This window comes from Dasypus novemcinctus, chromosome 13 (assembly GCF_030445035.2).
Source record: "Dasypus novemcinctus isolate mDasNov1 chromosome 13, mDasNov1.1.hap2, whole genome shotgun sequence".
NCBI classification, from domain to species: Eukaryota; Metazoa; Chordata; class Mammalia; order Cingulata; family Dasypodidae; genus Dasypus; species Dasypus novemcinctus.
This window is the reverse complement of record NC_080685.1, coordinates 1158377-1180575: the sequence shown is the minus strand read 5'-3', so window position 1 is coordinate 1180575 and position 22199 is coordinate 1158377. Positions and strand designations below refer to the sequence as shown.

The 22199-nt window shown below is 72.1% G+C and overlaps 1 protein-coding gene across 1 annotated transcript; it reads right to left on the bottom strand.

The window, feature by feature from the left end:
• Positions 1–1916: 1916 nt before the first annotated feature.
• Positions 1917–22199, bottom strand: PSEN2 (presenilin 2). The gene is made up of 11 exons (XM_058309377.2): positions 22106–22199; positions 12712–12982; positions 11928–12142; positions 10738–10879; positions 9362–9429; positions 8498–8718; positions 6286–6384; positions 5360–5443; positions 4888–4989; positions 3504–3622; positions 1917–2456 (listed from the first exon to the last, which is right to left on the bottom strand). The coding sequence occupies exons 2-11, from the start codon at positions 12832–12834 to the stop codon at positions 2301–2303; spliced, it is 1329 nt and encodes a 442-aa protein (XP_058165360.1). The 5' UTR covers positions 12835–12982; positions 22106–22199; the 3' UTR covers positions 1917–2300.

The following is a 22199-nucleotide window of genomic DNA, read 5'->3' as shown; positions in this document are numbered from 1 at the left end:
CGCTCACCGCGGGGCGGCCCCAGGAAGCCGGCGTCTTAAACGACTTCCAAAACGGGCCGGGTTGTGTGCCCACAGGGGCCAGCCCGGGGCGTGACGCGGGTAGCGGGGCCCCCGGGCTGTGATGACCTCAGCGGCGCCCATGTAGCGGGGCGGTGGTCTTGCTCCGAGGGCCGAAGTCCTCATTGGCAGGCGAAGGAGAAGCTGGGGCGAGGCCGCCAGGGGCAGCGGGGCCAGGGGAGGGAGAGGCCGCCCTGGAACGCCGGTGCCGTCGGGGACGCGTCCACCGCCTCCTGACGCCTCGCCGCTGGCCTCCTGCCCCCGAACCGTGAGCCGCGCCCCCCACGTGCGAGCTGACCCGCCGCAGGGTGTTTATTTAGCAGGTAGAGGCGAAAGCAGACCCCCGTCCTCGGAGTTCAAGAAACGCCGCAGAACCAAGCTCCCCCAGGACGGGAAGGCGCCAGACCCCGGGCCTGCGGGCTCCGGGCAGCACCGCCAAAGCGCGAGGTTTGGCTCCTGGAAGCAAATCAGAAACAAGTGCAGACAAAATGCTGCTCGCTTGGTCACGTCTGGGTGGCGGGTGCCGCCTGGTCCACCCTGGTGGGCTTGTGTCCGGGTGGTGGGTGCCGCCTGGTCGGCCCTCACGGGCTCACCTGGTCATGGCCGGGCGGTGGGTGCCGCCTGGTCGGCCCTCACGGGCTCACCTGGTCATGGCCGGGTGGTCAGCGCAGGCCGGTCCGCCCCCGCGGCCAGCGCCGCTCCTCGGCCACTTCCCTGGCTTCGCCTCCGCAGCCTGTGCTCCGGGCTCAGGAGCTCAGCGCGGGGGACGAGCCCGCAGGTGGCTCCCCGAGGGCGCACCCCTCGCTGCCTCGGCGCACCTGCCTCCCCCCGTCCTAACAGACCTCTCCCCTTCCCCCTGGCCCTCCTCCCACCAGTGCGCCCGCCGAGTCCGGGCGCGGCCTCCCGGGCAGGCCTGCAGGTGGCTAGCGGCCGAGGGAGCCAAGCAGCTCCAGCCCCGCCCGGAGCCCCCATGACGCCCTGAGAAACGCCCCCAACCGCCACCCCAGCGGGCTTCTCGCAGTCTCCCTTCGCCACCGCCTCTTGGGGGCTTTTAACCTCAAGGGCTACTCCCTTGTCTTCTTAAAACCGTCACTTAAAACCGCGACGAGAGCCCACTTCTGGCTCTCCTGATGCCGATGCCGTCGCCGCGTCCCCGGCCCTCCCTCCCCCGAGCCGGCGTGGCTCCCCAGCCCCTCCCGGGCACCCCGGCTTCCTCCGCCTTCCACGAACAGCCCAGGGAGGGGAGCGCCTGCCACGCGCCGGAACGCAGGGCCCGTTGACCCCCTCGTAACCGAGCGCCTCGGGCAGCACCCTGCCAGCCCTGCGAGCAGAGCCACTGTGCCCACAGCCGCGTCGGCGGCCAAGGGGCCTGCGCTGCTTCCAGAGGCTCCGGGGCTGCGAGGTGTGGCCAAGGCTCTCTGTGCCCGGGCACCAGGCTGCCCACTGCCCAGCGCACGGCCAGCGCCGCGGCCAAGGGAGGGCAGAACAGGCCCGACGCAGGTGCTCCCCCGCCCCCGGCCCGCTCCGGCTTCTGCTGAGGACGGACACTTGTACGGAAATGCCCGGGCGCCTTGGCGGGCACTGGGGTGGGGTGTGCTTTGACCCCATGTCCGGAGCTTGTGGCCGAGGCCAGCACACGGGGTCTGCACAGCACGCGGTGAGCTGCCGGGTGCCAGGTCTTGCCGCTCTCTGGAAGCTTCCTCGTTAAATAAATCACCTCGGGGGTTGGGGACAGGTGACCCTCTCCTTTAACTGGGTGGACCCCCCTCCCTGGGGCCGGGGCCGCTTGCCATCCCCGGAGCCGCCGCCGGGAGGGAGCGGGCGGCGCTGATGCGCAGGAGAGCGAGCGCCAGCCGGCAGCGGGTTCTCCCCTTTATTGGTGTCACCAAGAGGCCTTCGAAGCAGGGGCAGTGCCCAAAGAGGCAGGGACTGCGTCCTGGGGCAAGAAAACAGCCACGACGGGGACAGGAGCGCGGGGACGCGCCGGGCAGGGCAGGCACGCTGCCTCTTCTCACAGGCCCGGGCCCTGCAGGACGCGGCCGCACCAGGCGCCCACCCGGGCCCTGCCCACCGCAGAGCCGCTCCCAGTCGTCTCGTGGCACCGACGGAGGGTGACCGGGCGAAAGGACTGGCACCGCCACGCCGCGCCTGCGCCGCGCTCGCAGGCGAACACGGGAGGATGAGTCCCGGAGCAACTCTGCGCCCCCGCGCCCGGTCAGTCTCCTGAGCCCTCGGGCCGCACTTCAGATGTAGAGCTGGTGGGCGGCCAGGCTGTCCATGAAGGGCCGCACGAGGTTGTCCGTGGAGAAGTAGAAGACGAGGCCGAAGGTGATGGAGATGGGCAGGGCGGGCAGCGCCTTCTTGAACACAGCAAGCAGGAGCAGCGTCAGGCACAGGCCCTGCGCGGAGGGCGGCGTCAGCGGGGACCGGGTGCCCGCGCCCTGGGCAAAGGGGGGCCGCATGGGGCCCCGCCTTCCTTCCAGCAGCTCCGGACGCAGCAGAGCCCGAGGCCCACCCCACCGCTAGGCCAGTAACTGTCCCAAAAACCGGTGCGTTGGGGTCCTAGCCCCGGGCCGTGACGCTCTTACTTGGAAACGGGCTCCCTGGAGACAGAATCAACTAGGGAGGGGCCGACAGAGTGGGGGGGTCCAACCCAACGGCCGGGGGTCGCCCGTGAAGGCGGACGCGGAGGGGCCACGAGCCAGGGCTGGGCGAGGGCTGCCGCCGCGCTGGGGGCTGGAGGGGCGAGGAGGGGTCGCCCAGGCCCCTGCTGGCACCTCGACTTCAGGCTTTAAATGCCAGCGAGGCGAGACGGTGCACCCTGAGGTGCTTCGTCCCAGCAGCTCCAGAGCACTGAGGCAGCCAACGGCCTGCACGTGGGGGGCGGAGGGCAGTACTGACTCCACAAACAGTGCTCGTCCCCTCCTGCTCTCCTGCCAGGACAGTGGCTGCCGCCCTCAAGGAGCGTGTCCGCAGGAGAACGGCGAGCTCAGCCGGGGGGCCGCCCGCACAGGGGGGGCTTGGGCGCACTCTGAGGCAGGGCCACCCTGTCCAGGGGTGCAGCAGGGCTTTGGCCGGCGGGAGAGGGCCTAGAGGCCAGTAACGCTGTGGCAAACACACTGTGGGCGGGCCAACGAGGGGACATGTAGGCTAAAGAGTTGGCCACGGGCGCTGGGCGGGGCAGGCCTGAGCACGGCTTTCCCGGGGGCCCAGCCTCCGCGAGCCCTAGGGGCAGAGCGGCCTGGGCCGGGACCGTAAGGGGGTGCACCGGCCGCCCGAGCGACCTCGGGGCGCAACCCCCAGTAGACCCGCGCTCCGCAGCCGGGGTCCGGCCGCCAGGGCAGGCACAGGGCTTGGGCGCGGGGCAGGGGCAGGGCTCGGGCGCGTGGGGCCGGCGTCCAGCCAGGGCCTCGCGCCGCTGGAGGGCGCCCCCGGGCGGCACTCACGATGAGGATGGCGACGAAGCACGCCAGCGTGGTGTTCCAGTCCCCACCGCCCGCGGCCGCCGCCTTGCCCACCAGCACGCTGTAGAAGATGAAGTCGCCCAGGCCGAGCTTGACGCCCCCTGCGGGGAGAAGCGGGACCCAGGTCGGCCTGGCCTGGCGCGGGGTGGGGAGCGGACCCACGGCGCCGCGGGGGCTGCACGGCCGGGGCCGCGCCTGCGTCGCCGAAGTTTCCAGGAAACCTGGTTCTAAAACCCGGAGGACGCGGAGCCCGCTGGGGGGTCCCGAGACCCCGCCCCGAGGGCGGGGGGGGGGGGGGACTGAACCTGCCACAAGATCACGTTGCTGACCCAGACCGGACGCTTGGCAGGCGCGCTGGCCGGCCCCCGCCCCCCGCGCACACGGCGGTTTTGTTCAGGGTAGCAGTTCACGCAGTAACCCCAGGCCACGCGCCCCTCCGTGCAGGCGGCCGGCCACTCCCCTCCCCCCTTCACCCCCGCCTCCAGCTTCTCCCCCACCTCCAGCTTCTTCCGCCCCAGCTTCTCCCCCACCCCCAGCTCCTCCCCTCCTCCAGCTTCTCCCCTTCCCCCTTCTCTGCCACCCAAGCTTCTCCCCTGCCTCCAGATTCTCCACACCCCAGCTTCTCCTCCACCCCAGTTTCTCCCCTACCTCCAGCTTCTCCATGCCCCAGCTTTTCCTCCACCCCCAGGTTCTCCCCCGTCTCCAGCTTCTCCCCCACCCCCTGCTTCTCCCCGCCATTGGGTCATCCAGGCCCCCGACTGTGGGCTCAGAGGCTCTGCTCCCCGGCCCTTGCTGCCCAGCGGAGCCCGCCCCGGCTCTCCCCCTCCACCGGCACCTGCCCACGCTCTCAAGCAGGCGCCCAGCGGGCCCTGCCCTGCCTCCACCCACCTCACCCAGGGGCACCAGCCTTCGGTCTGCTCCGGCCGGGACCCAGCCATGGGCGCTGCAGCCACCGCCCCTGCCCAAGTGACCCGAGCCCGGCTGCATCCTGGGTGCTCTCCCCCACCCGCCTTGCCCGGCGTTCTCTGCACCCTTTGGACAGCCTCCGCCCCGAGCTGCAACTGCGTTCCTAGGACGCTCGTCTGCCCGCATCCCTGACCCCTGCTGCGCCCCTGCATCCCCGCCCCCACCCCGCATCTCCAGGCCGCTCCCATGTGCCCCCCGCACCCCCAGACCCTGCCCACACGCCCCCGGCCCCACCCCCACGCAGGCAGCTCGGAGGCAGCTCTGTGCCCCCCTCGGGCCGGCACAGGTGGGTCGGGATCCCGCAGGCAGGCAGAGCCCGGGCCGGGTCCTCGGGGCTGCACGGATCGTGCCACCGCGGGCAGGGGCTCCCACACCCCGCAGCCTCCCGGGCGGCTCTTACTCTCCTCCTCGGCCTCCGGCTCCTCGCCCGGGTAGCCGGGCAGCGGGGGCTCGAAGACCTCGGGGTGTGAGGGCTCCCCAAAGCTGTCATAGGAGTCGTCCTCTGGGGTCCAGAGAGGAGACGGCGAGCACCGCGGGCGGGAAGAGAGAACAAGGCTCGTCAGGGGTCCCCTGGCCCCCACGGGGTGCCCCCTCCCCTCGCCCGCCACCCTCCCCACCCTCGAGCACAGGGAGGGCCCCGGAGTGCTCCTGAGGACAGAGACACGCAGGGCGGGGGCCGCAGTCCTCCAGGCGTGCGGCCCGTCCGAGGACACGTCCAGGTGGGCAGGCCAGGGCCGGGGGCAGGAGCAGGGGGCGGGCAGGCGAGGGGGAGGGACAGGTGAGGGGTGGGCAGAGGCGGGGGCAGGGGTGGGCACATGAGGGGCAAGCCAGGGGCAGGGGCGGGGGCCGGGTGCGCCCGCCGGGGCACTCACCCATCTCGGGGTCGTAGGGCAGCTGCAGGGCACCCTGGGAGGAGGGGTCCAGCTTGGCCATGCCGGCTGTCCACACCATGGCGGCTGCAGGGGGAGGGCAGTCTGCCTCAGGGGGGCCCCGGGCCGGTGACCGCTCTGGCCAAAAGCCGCTGGGGCCCTCAGTGCACCTGGGGCCCGCGCCTCCCTTCACCCGCGTCAAGCAGCAGCGCCCCGCGCAGGCGCACGACGTCCCCCTCCTCCACCGGCACCGCGCTCCGCGCTCGCTGCCTTTTCGGCCTCGACTTGGATGTCCTCCTCCCTCCTCGCCTCCCCTTCCCCGCCTGCCTCCCCCTGGCCTCCTCCTCCTCTCCCTCCCCCTGGTCTTCCCCCTCCCTCCTCGCCTCCCTCCTCCTTGCCTCCCCCTCCCCTTGGCCTCCCCCTTCCCCTCGCCTCCCCCACCCCGGCAGCTCCCAGCTCCCCTGGAGTCTGGGGTCAGGGGGCACCTAACTGCACGGGCTCCCCGGCCACCCCGAAGCCCCGGCCTCAGCCTGCTCTGCTCCACGCAGCTCGACAGCACGTCTGTCATCCCCCGCGGGGTGCCCGGGGACGCTGGCGGGGAAGCCCCAGGCGGGGCGTGCCCTGACCGCCTACCGTGCTGTCACACCGCGGTAGCGACAAGCCCGGCCGTTCACGGGACGCGAGCCCCCAGGCCCGGAGGCCACGTCATGAGCCACGCCCCTGGCGCTGACTCCCACCACGCAGCGCAGACCCCGAAACCCCGGGTCCCCGTTCAAGCTCCGCCGTCTCAAGCACGCGGCGGGAGGGCGGATCCGGCGGGCCTCGAGGCCCTGCTCCTTCTGCAGCAGGAGGCCCCGGCCGGCTCTCCCCTCAGGAGGGTCCCCGCTCCACCCCTCGGCCCCTCGGGCCGCGCCGCGCAGGCTGCTCACACGAGTAGATGAGGGCGGGGAAGATGGGCTCGTTGCGCTCCTGCGCCGTCTCCACCAGCACCCGCAGCGGCCCCTGGGGGCACAGCACCGCCACGAGATCTGCAGAACGGGCCGTGCCGTCGCGGTCAAAGGACGCCAGCACGCCGCGAAGGCGACAGACGCAGCGTGCGGCCTGCAGCCTGCTCCCCGGTGAAGGGGCCGCGCCGTCTCGGGGCGGCCAGAGCGGGAGCCGCACATCCGTGGGACGCGAGGAGGAGGGGCGGGGGCTGCGGGGCAGGGGCTGCGGGGCTGCAGGGCAGCAGGGTGTGGGCTGCAGGGCGGGGGGCTGCAGGGTGGGGGGCTGCGGGGCTGCAGGGCGGGGGCTGTGGGGTGGCAGGGTGAGGGCTGCAGGGGCTGCAGGGCGGGGGCTGCGGGGCTGGGGGCTGTGGGGCTGCAGGGTGAGGGCTGCAGGGCTGGGGGCTGCGGGGCTGCAGGGTGAGGGCTGCAGGGCTGGGGGCTGCGGGGCTGCAGGGTGAGGGCTGCAGGGCGGGGGCTGCGGGGCTGCAGGGTGAGGGCTGCAGGGCGGGGGGCTGCAGGGCTGGGGGCTGCGGGGCTGCAGGGCGGGGGGCTGCAGGGCGGGGGGCTGCAGGGGCTGCAGGGCGGGGGCTGTGGGGTGGCAGGGTGAGGGCTGCAGGGGCTGCAGGGCGGGGGCTGTGGGGTGGCAGGGTGAGGGCTGCGGGGCTGCAGGGCGGGGGCTGTGGGGTGGCAGGGTGAGGGCTGCAGGGGCTGCAGGGCGGGGGCTGCGGGGCTGGGGGCTGTGGGGCTGCAGGGTGAGGGCTGCAGGGCGGGGGTCTGCAGGGTGGGGGGCTGCAGGGGCTGCAGGGTGAGGGCTGCAGGGCGGGGGGCTGCAGGGCTGGGGGCTGCGGGGCTGCAGGGCGGGGGTCTGCAGGGTGGGGGGCTGCAGGGGCTGCAGGGCGGGGGCTGTGGGGTGGCAGGGTGAGGGCTGCGGGGCTGCAGGGCGGGGGCTGTGGGGTGGCAGGGTGAGGGCTGCGGGGCTGCAGGGCGGGGGCTGTGGGGTGGCAGGGTGAGGGCTGCGGGGCTGCAGGGCAGGGGCTGTGGGGTGGCAGGGTGAGGGCTGCGGGGCTGCAGGGCGGGGGCTGTGGGGTGGCAGGGTGAGGGCTGCGGGGCTGCAGGGCAGGGGCTGTGGGGTGGCAGGGTGAGGGCTGCGGGGCTGCAGGGCAGGGGCTGTGGGGTGGCAGGGTGGGGGGCTGCAGGGCGGGGGCTGCGGGGCTGGGGGCTGTGGGGCTGCAGGGCGGGGGCTGCGGGGCGGGCGGCTGCGGGGCTGCGCAGTGGGGCTGGTGCGCGGTCTCTCACAGGCCTGGCCGCGGGGCCCGGGCTGCTGGAGGGAGCGAGGCTAAGCTGGACCTGCCGAGGAGCAGCTCCAGGACGGGTCAGCAAACACCAGGCCCGAGGAGCGCCCCGAGGCTGGCCTCTGGGGGTGCCCGGTGGCCTCTCAGGGCCACGCAGTGGAGAACCGCGGACGAAACCCACGGGGATGTAAGGGTCAAGGGAAAGGACCGGAGTGGCGGCCGCGGGGCTGGCGCGCGGCATTGGAAGACCAGGCGGGGGCTGCGGCCTTCCGCGCACTGCTCTCCCCCCCCAGGCCCCGCCCCCGCCCCCTGAGCCTCCCCGGGGCCCGGCTACGGCGCAGGGACCCTGCCCCCGGCTGCGTGGCACTCAGCTGACCAGGACACCCGGGGCGCCCAGGCCTGTCGCAGCTGAACGCCACGGGGCCTGGGGCTGCCCGGAGCGGGCCGTGGGCACAGCTGCGCTTCTCAGGTGCGCGGTGGGAACCCCAGGCCGCTGCCGAGCGCGTCCCGATGATGTCGAAGGGCGCAGAAGGCGCGGCACCGTAAGGGGGTTTGTAAAGCGCTTTTTGAAAAGACGGCTGTTCCCACACAGCACCCGGGGAGCGTCGCCTGCCCTGGGCTCAGCACAGGGCCCCGGGTACGACCGGACGCACCCCAAGCCCCGGGGTCCAGCTTGGCCCAGAGCAGGTGCCGAGGCTGGAAGCCACCCAGGGGGCGGCCCCGGGCAGGGGGCTGAGCGTGGCTGTGGGTCTGCGCCGCCCGCCCGTGCCCCGGGCACCTCTGAGGCGGCGCGAGCACCCGCGACGCCCGCACGCGGACGCAGGCGACCTCGGCCGCCCGCAGGAAGCCACCCGCCCGCGTACCGTAGACGGAGATGGCGCCGAGGATGACCCAGGCCGACCACTCCGGGAGGTACTTGATGAAGACGAGGGCCATGAGCGCGCTGATGGCGATGAGGTAGGCCTGCTGCAGCAGCAGGGGCCCCTTCCAGTGCACGCACGCCATGCCCACCGCGCCGAAGTTCCAGACGGCCAGCAGCACCGTGGGGTGGTCCGCCGCCACGTTGTATGTCTTGAGCACCTCCCTGCGGGCGGGGGGCCGTGGGGCGCTGCTGGCATCGGGCCCCTGTGCACGGGCACCCCTGCGCCCCCCGGGCCCGCGGCGTCCGGGACGAGGTGGGGTCCCCACGCCTCCCCCAGGCACCCCTGCACCCCCAGGTCCGCGGCGTCCGGGACGAGGTGGGGTCCCCACGCCTCCCCCAGGCACCCCTGCAGCCCCCAGGTCCGCGGCGTCCGGGCGGCCCTGCGCAGGGAGAAGGCTGGGGAGGGCCCTTCCTGCCCCTCCAGCCGCAGGCCTGGGGGCTCCCGCTCAGGAGGCCACAGACGGAGACAGCCCAGTGTGGACGGGAGCTGAACGCAGCCCGCGCCGCCGGCCGTCCAGAGGCCCCAGGGCGCCCCCCACGGGGGCTGTCGGTGCGCAGCCAGGGGCACCCGCACGGGGCCCCCACCTCGAGGTCCAGCCCCACGGAGCCCCCCAACCTCAGGGTCCAGCTGCACGGGGCCCCCCAACCTCAAGGTCCAGGCACACGGGCCCCCAGCTCACCCCGGGCCAGCCGCACGCCCCTCCCTGCCTGGAGTCCAGGTGCACAGGGCCCCCCCGGGGCCCGGCAGGACGAGGGGCGCTGGGCCGGGCTGGTCCCGCGGCCTGCGCAGGCGGCGCCCACTCACCCGAGGTAGATGTAGGCGAACAGGAAGAGCAGCATCAGGGAGGACGTGATGAGCCAGCCGTGGATGAACTGCGCGGGGAGGCGTGTCAGAGGGGGCCTGGCGTCCGGCACCGCCGCCCGCTCAGCCGCTTCGGGGACCAGGAGGGAGCCGCGGGACGCCCCTCCAGGACGCGAGGCGGGCGCAGGCCTGCCGGCACCGGGCCGCTCCCCACCCGGCCCCCACTCGCCGAGAAGGAAGCTTCCGGGTTCCCCAGGCCAGGCCCGGGTTCTGGAGAGGAGCCGCCGAGGCTGCCCCCGTGCACCGCACTCCCGCAAGGGGGTGGGCGGGAAACGCACACACGGGGGGCGGTTCAGCAGGACCCGCGATCAGAGCGCGCAGCCCGGCCAGGACCACCCGCCCCACCCACCCACGGGTCCCCAGGCAGGGGCGGGGCCGGGCCACCCGACAGTCACCTCCACCAGCCCCGAGGACAGCGCAGCCGGCCACTGCATCCTCGGCCAGAGGCAGCGCAGCGACGAGGTGGGGCCGCCCCCGCAGCGCTGCCTCCCTCACTCCCCCGCCCTGCCTGTGCGCCGCGGCCTCCAGCAGCCGTGGCGCCTGTCCCGGGCCCTCCTGCGCCCGGAGGGGACCCCAAGAGCTGGGCTCCATCACCGTGGGCGGGCGGAGGCTGCCTCCACGGGCTCTAGGTCAGTCCCCGACACCCCCTGACCACAGGGGCGCAGCCTCCGCGGCCCGGGCTACTTCCACCTCGTGTCCGGCCCGCTGCGTCCTTCCGCCCCGCTCCCACCACCGTCCCGAGCCCCGGGTCCTGAAGTCGCTGCGCAGACACCAGCGGCCCGGCGCTAACGGTCAAGGTCCTCCCAAGGGACGTTCCCGCCCCACCTGCTCAGCGCTTGACTGAAACGCCGCGCCTGCCTCTACCTTGACTCAGTCACGCCCGGCTCAACCTCCCCCAGCGCGCCAGAACCCCGTGCGAGGACAGCTGGGCCAACGTCACGGCCTCTCCGTGGCGGCTGGAGTCGCACGCCTGGGGCCGCTGGGACCCCGGGCTCCTCTGCGCTGCAGGTGGGTCCAGCCCAACACCTGCCGGGGCCGGGGGCCCCGCGCACAGCCTGCCCCTCGTCCAGGAGGGAGGTGGGGGGTGCGAGCGCGGGAGGGGGAGCGTCGGGAGAACGGCCACGGCGGAACGCGCTTCCCGCGAAGGAGCAAAACGCGCCCGACTCCTGAGTGGGAGGAGGGGCGCTGCCAAGACGGGGGGCGACGGGGCGGGACGCGGAGGGAACTTAAACAGGGTCGGGGTTCCCGCGGGGGCGGCAGAGAGCCCCGAGTCCCTGCCGAGCGGGGCAGGGGGCCGGGCGCGGGCGGGCGGCGCGCACCTTGTAGCAGCGGTACTTGTAGAGCACGACCAGGAGGATGGTCATGAGCACGATGACGCCGAGCATGACGAGCGTGTTGAGCACCGAGTGCAGCAGGCGCCGGCCCACCGACGGCGTGTCCTCCGAGAACGGCGTGTAGATGCTGCGGCAGAGCGGGCGCCGCGGCCCGGGGCTGTGTGCACCCGCCCGCCCGCCCGCGGACCCCGTGCCCACCTGCCCCGCGGACCCTGTGCCCACCCGCCTGCCCCGCGGATCCTGGGTGCTGTGCCCACCCGCCCGCCCGCCCTGCGGACCCCGTGCCCGCCCGCCCGCCTGCCCCGCGGACCCCGGGGGCTGTGCCCACCTGCCCCGCGGACCCCGTGCCCGCCCGCCCGCCCGCCCAGCGGACCCTGTGCCCACCCGCCTGCCCCGCGGATCCTGGGTGCTGTGCCCACCCGCCCGCCCGCCCGCCCCGCGGACCCCTGGGGCTGTGCCCACCTGCCCCGCAGACCCCGTGCCCACCCGCCCGCCCCGCAGACCCCGGGGGCTGTGCCCACCTGCCCCGCGGACCCCGTGCCCGCCCGCCCGCCCCGCCCCGCGGACCCCATGCCCGCCCGCCCCGCCCGCCCCGCAGACCCTTGCCCGCCCGCCTGCCCCGCGGACCCTGGGTGCTGTGCCCACCCGCCCGCCCGCCCCGCGGACCCCGTGCCCGCCCGCCCGCCCCGCGGACCCTGGGGGCTGTGCCCACCTGCCCCGCAGACCCCGTGCCCACCCGCCCGCCCCGCGGACCCCGGGGGCTGTGCCCACCTGCCCCGCAGACCCCGTGCCCCACCCGCCCGCCCCGCGGACCCCGTGCCCGCCCGCCCGCCCCGTGGACCCCGGGGGCTGTGCCCACCTGCCCCGCAGACCCCGTGCCCCACCCGCCCGCCCCGCGGACCCCGTGCCCGCCCGCCCGCCCCGCGGACCCTGGGGGCTGTGCCCACCCACCCGCCTGCCCCATGGACCCTGTGCCCACACGCCCGCCCGCCCCGCGGACCCTGGGGGCTGTGCCCACCCACCCGCCCGCCCCGCAGACCCTGTGCTCACATGCCCGCCCGCCCCCTGGACCCTGGGGGCTGTGCCCACCCGCCCACCCACCCCACGGACCCTGGGGACCACCCCCGCCCACCCCGTGCACCCTGGAGGCCCCGCGCCCGCGCCCGCCCACTCACAGCTGCCCGTTCTTCTCCGTGTAGAAGTCCACGGACTTGATGGTGGCCACCACCACGGCCATGCACAGCGTGACGGGCACGAACAGCATGATCACGTGCCGCGCCCCGTACTTGAGGGTCAGCTCCTCGTCCAGGCCCGGCGGCCGCCCGGGCTCCCCACTGCAGGCGCAGCCGTCCAGCTCCTCCTCGCCGCCCGCCTCGCCTTCCTGGCTCCTCTGCGGGAAAGCACAGCGTGAGGCAGGGGCGCCCCGGGGCCCGGGGCGAAGTGCCCCGAGGCGGCTTTCCAGGCCAATGCCGGGCCGCCGAGCGTGGTCGGGCGCGGGGAGGCGCAGGGAGGCGCGGGCGGCCGGGCAGGTCCAGCAGCAGCGCCCAGGGGCTGAGAGCCGGTGCCGCCTCCCAAGTGCAGGGGGGCGCCGTGGACCAGCCCGGCCCCCTCCTGTGCAGCCCGCGCCAGGGGCCAGGTCGAGGGCTCAGGACAGAGGAAGGCACCCTCCTGGAGGCGGGCGGGCTGCGGCGCGGCGGGTCCACCGCGAGGCCCCTCGAGCGCGGGGACCTGCCAGGCCGTGGGGGACTGACCGCCACCAGGGACCCCCTCCCCCCTCACTGCGGGGACCCTTCCCTCCCACCAGGGGCCCCCTTTCCCCCACTGTGGGGAGCCCCTTCCCTCCTGCTGGGGATCCCCTCCCCGCTCCGTGGGGACCCCTTCACCCCCTCCCCCCCACCAGGGATGCCCCCTCTCCATTGAGACCCCCTCCCCCCAGGGGACCCCCGTCCCGGGGCCTACCTGCTGCGCTGCGCTGTCTGCGTCCTCAGGGCAGGGGCGGGGGCGGGGGCTCCCAGCCGACATGAGCGACGTGCGCTCGTCGCAGGCGTCCTCCTCGCTGTCGGAGGCCGCGGACGGCAGCATGGCGTGGCCGGCGTGCCCGGGGGCAGCTGGGGCTGGTCCTGCGCGGGGCGGCGGCGGGCGGCGGGTGCGGGCCCAGGCCTGGCGGGCGCCCAGTCGACGGCACTGGCCGCGCTGCTCGGACGAGGCGGCGGCGCTGGGGCTGGAGAGGCTGGAGAGAAAGCCTGGCCTTGAGGGCAGCGCGACAGGCACACGGGCGCACAGTGCACGCGCCAGGGCTCGCCAGGCAGAGCGGGGCGCAGGGACGGGCTCCCGGGGCAGGATGGGCGAGCGGTGCCCAGGCGGGGCGGCCGAGGCGGACGACGGGGCGAGGCAAGACGCGAGGCTTGGCCGCTGACCCACGGGAGCCGAGAGGCCGCCTCGGCTGCTTCCGCGCAGCCCAGGGCCAGCGACAGGATAGCGGGCGGATGCGGCAGGGGCCGAGAGCCAGAGGACGGCTGGACGAGGGCAGGTGCGGCGGGGTGTCTCGGGGACGCCTGTGGGGCTGACTCAGGACCTCGTAGGGCCCTTGGGTTGAAAGGGGCAGCTGTCCAGCAGGGCCCACCCAGGGGTCCTGAGTGTGAAGTGGCGGCAGGTGAGACCACGCAGGTGCGTGAGGGGGACGTCCAGCCGCGGGCAGGGCCGGGGCAGCGGGACGCAGACGCGGTGTGGGCGGAAGGGGGCGCACGCACGGCGGCCGGGACGGCCCCCACCCCAGCTCAGGTCTCGGGCTGGTAAGGGCTGCCGGAGCCCCTGGGCGGGCCTGCGCTGCCACTGGGGCCAGCACCTCTCCCTGCGCTGCAGCCGAGCTCCAGGGTGCAGACCAGCTCCTCTCGGCGCCACCCAGAGCTCATGTGAGTTTAGAGCAGGGCAGGCAGGGAAGCAGATGTGGCTCAACGGATAGTGTCCGCCTCCCACACGGGGGGTCCAGGGTTCAAACCCCGGGCCTCCTTGACCCGTGTGGAGCTGGCCCATGCGCAACGCTGATGCGCGCAAGGAGTGCCCTGCCACGCAGGGGTGTCCCCCATGTAGGGGAGCCCCACGTGCAAGGAGTGCACCCCGTAAGGAGAGCTGCCCAGCGCGAAAGAAAGCGCAGCCTGCCCAGGAATGGCGCCGCCCACACGGAGAGCTGACACAGCAAGATGACGCAACAAAAATAAACACAGATTCCCAGTGCCGCTGATAAGGATAGAAGTGGCCACAGAAGAACACACAGCGAATGGACACAGCACGCAACTGGGGGGGGGGGGTGGAATAAATTAATAAAAAATCTTAGAGTGGAGCAGGCGGCTCCTCCTCAGCATTGGCTGGTGTCACCCCCCCTTGGGGGCCGCTTGTTCCCAAGGCAGCACCCGGGGCCTGGACGCCCCCGGACCCCGGCTCCCAGTGGGTGCCCGGCGGAGCTGGCCTCTCGAGCTGGCCTGCGGCAGACGGCAGGTGTCGCGAGGGGTCAGTGGGCTCCGCGCTCCAGCAGACCCGCCAGGCGGGGACGACATGCAGCGGGTGGGGGCGGGTGGTGCAGGCGCGGACACTCATGGCCTCGCGGGGAGGCGGGGCCGCCCGGGCCTCGGGACCAGCCTGTCCCAGGGCAGGCCGCAGCCCCCGGGGGGCCGTCCCGGAAGCGCCCGCGGGCCTGGGGGCACCGGGGGCTGGACACCGGCAGGGTGAATGGCGGGCGCCCGCGGGCCGGCGCCTGGCGCGGGGCAGCGCTGACTCGGCCGTGGAGACGGCGGCCGTGGGTGAGCTCACGGGGGCCGACCACCCCCAGGGGCCCCGGGATGAGGCTCAGGCAGGGCCGCGGGGGACCTGCGCTCGGGGGAGGGCTCTGCGCCGCCCAGCACAGCGAGCCCCTCCGCGGGGAGTTCCGAGCCTACGTCGTCACCCGTGGTGGCGAACGCGCCCGCCGGTGGAGTCTAAGGTTTTCCCACGCGAAGAAAAATGAAACAAAATAGAGTTTCTATGGCAAAGAGACGTACAACGGACGGCGGTCACCCTGGAGGGTGCGTGTGCGCAAACCCCAGCCACGGGAGGCCCACAGGCGCCGCGGCGCGCGCTGCTCGACGCCAGGGACACCGAGGGAGACCCCAAAGGGCCCAAACACCCACCCCTGGAGGACCACCCGGCACCCCAGAAGTAATTCATCTCTTCTTTTACTTTAAACGCACTTGTCCTCGGGGAGCAGAGGTGGCTCAAGCAGTCGAGCACCCGCCTCCCACACGGGAGGCCCTGGGTTCAGTTCCCGATGCCCCCTAAAAACAAAACAAAAGGGAAAACAGACAACCAGCAAAACAAACAAAAAAACCAACTCTGGGGAAGTGGATGTGGCTCGAGCCCTCGGGCACCCGCCTCCCACACGGGAGGTCCCGGGTTCAGTTCCCGATGCCCCCTAAAGACGACGAGCAAGTGAGCTGACACAGGTGGCTGACGCGGCGGCTGATGCAATAAGATGACGACACAACAAGATGACGATGTAACAAGGAAACACAACGAGAGACACAACAAGCAAAGAGCGGAGGGGGCTCAAGCGATCACACCTCCTTCCCCGATGGGAGGTCTCGGGTTCGGTTCCTGGAACCTCCTAAAAAAATGAAGACGAGCAACAGCACGCACAAAAACAATGGTGGGGGGACGGGGGGAGAAATAAATAAAATTAATCTTAAAACAAAACGAAACTCGGGAGCCGACGTGGCTCAGTGGTTGAGCGCCGGCTTCCCACGCACGCAGTCCCGGGTTAATCCTGGAACTGGTACCTCAACAAAACAAAACAAAACAAAACAAAGCCAAGCCGCCTTGTCCGGAAGCGCCAGGACGCACACCTGGGCTGCTACCTGAGCCGGCCCCGGCACTGCGCCTGCAGGACCCGCCGGCGCCTCCCAGCCTCGCCGCCCCGCAGCTCGGTTCTTTCCAGCCGACGCTAGCTAAACCCTAGGAGCCCCGGCAGGACCCAGGGGTGCCCGGTTCCTCCTCTCCCGGGAGGTGCCCGGAGCCCACAGCGGCTGCGCGGCCTCGAGCGGGACAACAGCCACGCACAGCGGCGCGCGCAGGGACATGGACGCGGGGGCCCTCCTGAAGCTCGCTCTGCCGCGCCCGCTGCCCGCTCCTCGGGAGAGCCGAGGCCCCTGCGGCCCCCAAACAAGCGGCCGGCAGCCCCAGAGGCGGGGGGCTCAGGGCCAGCGGCCCTGGAGGTGGGGGGCTTGGGGCCAGCGGCCGGCAGCTCGGGCGCCACTTCCAGATCCCCCGATAGCGCAGTGGAGGACGACGCAGCGCCCAGGGCGCGGCTGCGGGGGGCGGCGGCTGCGGGGGTGGGCGTGGGGCCAGTGGGCCCGGGAGGCTCCGTCTCCAGCTCACCCAGCCCGTGGCCTCCTGGGCGCCTCCAGCCCAGTCCCCCGCCCCATAGCCTGCGCGGGCAGGAGAGGAACTCCTGGTGACCGTCCCCTACCCCTGCTCCTAGAGCCCGGTGTCCTCAGATCCCATCCTTTGGGGAAAAAACCAGAAAGCTCCAGAACACATCTTAAACACTAACCACGAAGAACGCAGCTCCCTCACCAGAAAACAGGGCCCCCGAGCAGACCGCGTCCCTCGCCCTCTTTTAAAAGTCCCTCCAACACCTCCCCTAGCTGTGCTGAGGCCCGAGAGGGGGTGTCCAGGAGAGCAGGTCAGGCCCGGGAAGGAGGGACCAGGGGGCACTGCCGCGCACCCCAGCAGCGTCCAGCCCTGGGCACGGGGGCCGCCGGGGTGTGGGGGTCCGGTGTGGGGCGCCCAGGGCATGCACTGGCCGTGGGGGGCGCAGGTCGTGGGGGGCCCGGGGCTGCCGGCCCGTGGACGCTGGACAAGCCGGGCCTGCATCAGCTCCTGGCCTCCCCGCGGTGGCCTGGGGGCTTCGCGCCTCCCCTCGCCCCCGTTTTACAGGTGAAGACGAGGAGGCTAAAAGGTGATCGAGGACAGACGCTGCGCGGCTTTGCTCACCTGAAGGACTTGGAATAAGCAAACTCCTAGAGACAGAGCACAGAGGTCCGGGGCGGGCGGACGGCCGGGCCACCTGGGGCTGCCCTGGGCCTGACGCTGCGAGCCGGCCCCAGGCCCCAGCCACCGCCGGCCTCCGAGGACGGGCAGCACCGTCAGGCCCAGAAGGCTGCAGGGAGGAGGCTCTTCAGCCAGCAAGGTGTCCGACAACACCCGCTGGGAGCAAGTGGAGCGCATGCTGGACCCGCCTCTCCAAGGGCCAGAGGGCAGGTCGGAACCAGGAGCTTTAGAAATATCCCGATCCCAGGAAGCGGCTGTGGCTCAAGCAGCTCGGCACCCGCCTACCACACGGGAAGTCCTGGGTTCAGTTCCCAGTGCCTCCTCAAGAAGACGAGCCAGACAACGAGCTGACGTGACGGGATGGTGCACTGAGCTGATGCAACAAGATGTCACACCAAAGAGACACAACAAGGAAACACAACAAGAGACATACAAGCAGGGAGTGGACGTGGCTCAAGCGACTTAGCACCTACCTCCCATAGGGGAGGTCCCAGGTTCAGGTCCTGGTGCCTCCTAAAGAGAGGATGAGCAGACACAGAGCACACAGAGAGCGGACAGCGATTGCAAATAAATCTAAAAAAAAATCCCAATCCTGAAACATTACTTCTTGTAAGTAGCCCTAAGAAAATAATAAAAGATTTACGTAAAAACACATTCGCTGCAGTTATTTGTAACTGTTTTAAAAAAGTGACGGTCATGGAAATGCCTGACCCTTGTAAGGGCAAACACCCTTAAAATAACAAAGGATCCAAGTCTCCCTGCAGAACAGAAGGGGAGACAGTTGCCCTCACTCCCACCTCTCCTTGCTTTCATCTCTAGAAACACTGTCGGTTTAGGTTCACTTTTTCTCTGTCCCTGTAAAGCGTACATAAGCTCCAGGCATGACAGCCTGAAGGAGCCTCTGCGAATCTCTCCCCGGGTTTCGTTCCTGTGGGGTCCCCAGGAAGACACCGTCCCCCTCAGTTTCCTGAAGAGACGCGCATGACTTCTGGGGGGCTGGCCTTTCGTGAGCACACCCTGAAATGTCCCGAGAACGCCGAGGCCACGCCGTGCCCCCTGCCCTGGCGCCTGCTCGACCGCGACGCCGTCGCTGCCTCGTCTGCGCTGGGCGGGTTTTCAGGGCTGGAGAGTTCGCTCTTCGGTCTGCGTCCCCGACGCTGCCCAGGCCCCTGCGGGGCTGCTACGCGACCACGAAACTCACCTCAGGGGAAGCCACGACACGAGAACACGCAGGACGCGGGGTCCAGGAGCCACGTGCACACCTGGACGGCCCCACAGCTGTGCACCTGCCAGACGCCACGAGCCCCGAGCGGCTGTCCCGCGGCCTCCGGGCGACTCTCACTTTCTATTTCTCTGTGTTTCTCCAAGTTCCTCTAACAGAGCGGCTGCGCCGGCAGCAGCTCTTCCCAAGCTCTTCGTGGGCGTCGGGCTCGGGCAGGCGCTCCGGAGCTCAGGCCCGGCCAGGCCCCTCTGCCCGGGGACTGCGACCCCGCGACGCCCCCGCCGTCCCCAGCACCTGCTGGCGGCCCACGGGCGGCGCGCTGCCTTGTGGCCCCGCCGAGGCCTCCAGGTGGGCTCCTCCGCCCGAGGGGCTGCGAGCTCCGCGCAGGGAAGGCGACGAGCCCCGCGCGGCGGTGACGAGCTACGCCACCTCGGGTGCCAGGGACGCCAGGGCTGGCCACGTGCTGCCCCTCGGTGCCAGGGGCTGCCCAGCGCGCGACCACGCCTGGGGACCCTCCTCGGCCGAGGGACCCCTGCACTTACGATGCCCAAAGAGCCCCCACTCGGTCCCCCCCGGCTACGCGGACCTGGATGCTGCAGGAGATAAAGCAGCCTGACCAGGAAGGTAAGCCGTGCCGGTGCCCACTACGAGCCTGGTGACCCGTTTCCACAGCGAAACGTCCAAGCTCGGACCTTGAGGCAGGGCAGGCGAGGAAGGGCACCTGGAAAGGGGGAGCTGCCCCCGAAGGAGAGCGAAGCCGCTGCCCCCACACGCAGGCGGGGGAGGGCGCGCCCAGGGCTCCCGGCTCGCAGGGACGGAGGCCACGCTGTGAGCAGGCCGCCCGCCCACCACCCTGGGAAGGTGCCACAGGCCCCCACGCCACGGAGGGCCCGCGCCCACCCAGGGTCAGGGGCTACCCCGAGAGATCCCACAGCGCCCCTGCCCGCCCCACCGGCCTCCGTCCACCTGCCCGCACGGGCAGCCGGCACCCCACTGGGACGCACGCTGCTTGCTGGGTGCCCCCACAGGTGCAGCGCCGGCCGGGCGCCCCCTGCCCCCGGGGGCTTGACACGCGGCCCTTCGCTGCTTGGCTGGGGACGAGGTACTGACCCTCCCTGAGCCCGTTCCCTCACCTGTACAAGGGGGACTCGGCAGACCCCGCGTCACCGTGACGGCCAGGGCCGAAGTGGACAGCGCCCAGCCCTCGCGGAGGAGGGGACGCAGCGAGAGGCGGAGGGGGAGCGCGGATGCCCCCCGGGAACGGACTGCGCGCTCCGCCCAGACGCAGGGTCAGCCCTGGCCCGCCGCGGCCGAGCACTCTGGCCAGGGCACCTGCCGGAGAACGTCAGGGCTGGCGGAACCCTCCGGGCCACCACGTGCAGCACCCCGTTTCACAGTCAAGGAACCGCAACCCCGAGATCAGTTACGGTCCCGGGCCCGAGAGCCGCAGCTCCCCCAGGCCCCCGGATTCCCGGCCCCACGCACTGCCCTGGCCCAGCGCCCTGCTGCCCGGGGGCGCTCACGAGGGGGCACGGGGCAGGGGACAGGGCGCTGCTTCCCTGGTCACTTCAAGGGTGAGCGTGGGACGATGTCCGGCTGTGAGAGCAGCAAGGGAGTAACGATGCAGCCGCCAAACCCGGTTTCCAGAGAATGCTCGGCGCAGAGAAAACACAGAAAGCGTGACACAAGCAGGAAAGGCCACGGTTCCTGGCAGCTGCCGGCCGCGCACGCCAGCCCAGAGGACAGAGCTGTAGGCAAAAAGGAAAACGCTGAAAGGATGCGCACGCAGCGGTCAGCGCGGGTCATCTCCAGCCAAGGGCTAAGGAGGACTCTAAAACATTTCCACGTTTTCTAGAACGAGCATGGTGACGGCACAGCAGGAAGGCGGCACCCATTTACGTTTTCTTCCTGTTTCAAAACCTGCACTTTTTTTTCCTTTTATTTTTTATTTATTTCTCCCCCCCCTCAGTTGTCTGCTCTCTGTGTCCATTCACTGTGTGTTCTTCTGTGACCGCTTCTATCCTTATCAGCTGCACTGGGAATCTGTGTTTCTTTTTGTTGCGTCATCTTGCTGTGTCAGCTCTCGTGTGTGCGGCGCCACTCCTGGGCAGGCTGCACTTTCTTTTTCGCTGGGCGGCTCTCCTTACAGGGCGCACTCCTTGCACGTGGGGCTCCCCTACGCGGGGGACACCCCTGCGTGGCACGGCACTCCTTGCGCGCATCAGCACTGCGCATGGGCCAGCTCCACACGGGTCAAGGAGGCCCAGGGTTTGAACCGTGGACCTCCCATGTGGTAGATGGACGCCCTAACCACTGGGCCAAGTCCGTTTCCCTAAAACCTGTATTTTAACTAAGATGGAGGCCAGTCCATGAAGAAGTTGGGAAGTGACGCTCTCCCATGACAACCTCTGCTCTTCCCTGAAAACTAAAATTACTCCTCTCTCAGCTACCGCCCAGCCGCCCCATGGAGCCGCGTCAGATCCGCTACTGTGCCTGAGACCGCCGCTGCCTCCACCAGCCCCCCTCGACTGTGGACCGGGAACACGTGGGCGCCGCCATCCCAGCCCACGGCGTCCAGGAGGCTGCCCAGCAGCGGGCCACAGCCCAGAACGCCTCCAGCAGAAAACCCGTGCGCTGCCCGACTGGACCGGGGCTGGCTCGCCGCTGCCCACGGAACCTTCCAGACAGCAGCGCAGGGAGGGGCAGGGGCAAGGTGGCCCGCTCCCCACCAAAGCTCGAGGAGGAAAAGGAGAGACGGAGCAAGGGGGGCTCAAGCCCCGGGTTCCGCCAGGGACGCCCGCAGCTGGACGAGCTGCTGACTGCCCGAGCCTGCATGGCTTCCGTAAAAGGTGACGACAGCTGCTTCAGCGCATTACCTGACACCTGCCGCACAGGAGCTGCCCGTGGCACGTGACGAAGCCGCTGAGTGAACGCGTCATAGCAACAACAATCCAGAGAGGCCCAGGCGGGCGACGGGGGACTGAAGGGGGGCCCAGGCACACCTGGGCAGCGGCCGAGGCCAGGTACAGGGCCCGCGCCTCCCCGCGAGAACGAGCCAGACCCCAGCCTCGGAGCCGGGCAGATCGCCAGCAAAGGATGAGAAATGTCCCCAAATCCAGGTGGTGGCCGCCCATTGTGGGGCAATCTCACCCGCCCCCTACCCCCAATGTCCCTCACCAGGCTGAGGCCGGGACCGGGGAGCCCCCGTGCAGCCCCCTGCGGCCAGCTCCCCCCGGCCCACACAGGCCACGCGGGCTCGGGCACCTGCGTCTCGCCCCGGCCCTCCACACCCCGCAGGTCTCGGCTGCAGGCCTGGGTGGCGCAGGGGTCCACAGTGGGGGCTGCCTGCAGGTGCCCAGGTGCCGGCTTCGGGGTGAGGTGGCCCCGCAGGTGCTCTGCGCGGGGACGCTCCCGGGTTCCGCACCTGGGGACGCGGGTGGGAGGCGCGCAGCCCCACAGCCCCGACGGGGCGTTGGACTGGCCGGGGTGGGCGCGCCGCCCTGGCCCCCGCGGCCTGGCTACCTGGGCGCCCCGGGGCAAGGCGACTGGGGCTCGGGGGCTCGGGGGCTCGGTTTCTTCACCGAGAAAGCGCGGTGGGGGCGCTCAGGCTGCTCGGGCTTCGGGGACCCCCGCGGCTGCCCACGCCTGGTCCCGCAGCCAGGAGGCCCGCCACGGGGGCGCCGGCCCCGGCAGACGTCTGCGGACCCTCCTCGGCGACCCTGCGCCCAGCGCGGGGGGGACCCGCCTCGCCCCCTCCACGCAGACGAGGGCGCAGGGCCCGGGGGCGGCCGCGGGCGGGGGGCGCCGATGCCCCGCACTGGACTCCTGCGTGCGCGCCGAGCCCGCGCCCCCCCCACCTCCGCAGGGCCCGCAGCCCCGGCCCAGGCCCGTCCCGGCCCGCGTCACCCGCGCCCTCCCTCCGGCCAGGGCGGCGCCGCAGGACGCACCGCGGACCGGGGTGGCGGCAGCGCCGAGGCCAGGGCGGGGGGCGGCGGCGCCAGGCCCCCGCGGCCCCGCGTGCGCCCGCGCGCCCCGGCCCCGCGCGCTCACCTGCTCCGAGGCGGCGCCCGGGCCCGTGTGCGCGGTGCGCGGGGGTGCGGGGGTGCGGGGGTGCGCGGGAGTGCGCCCGGAGGGGCCTGCGCCG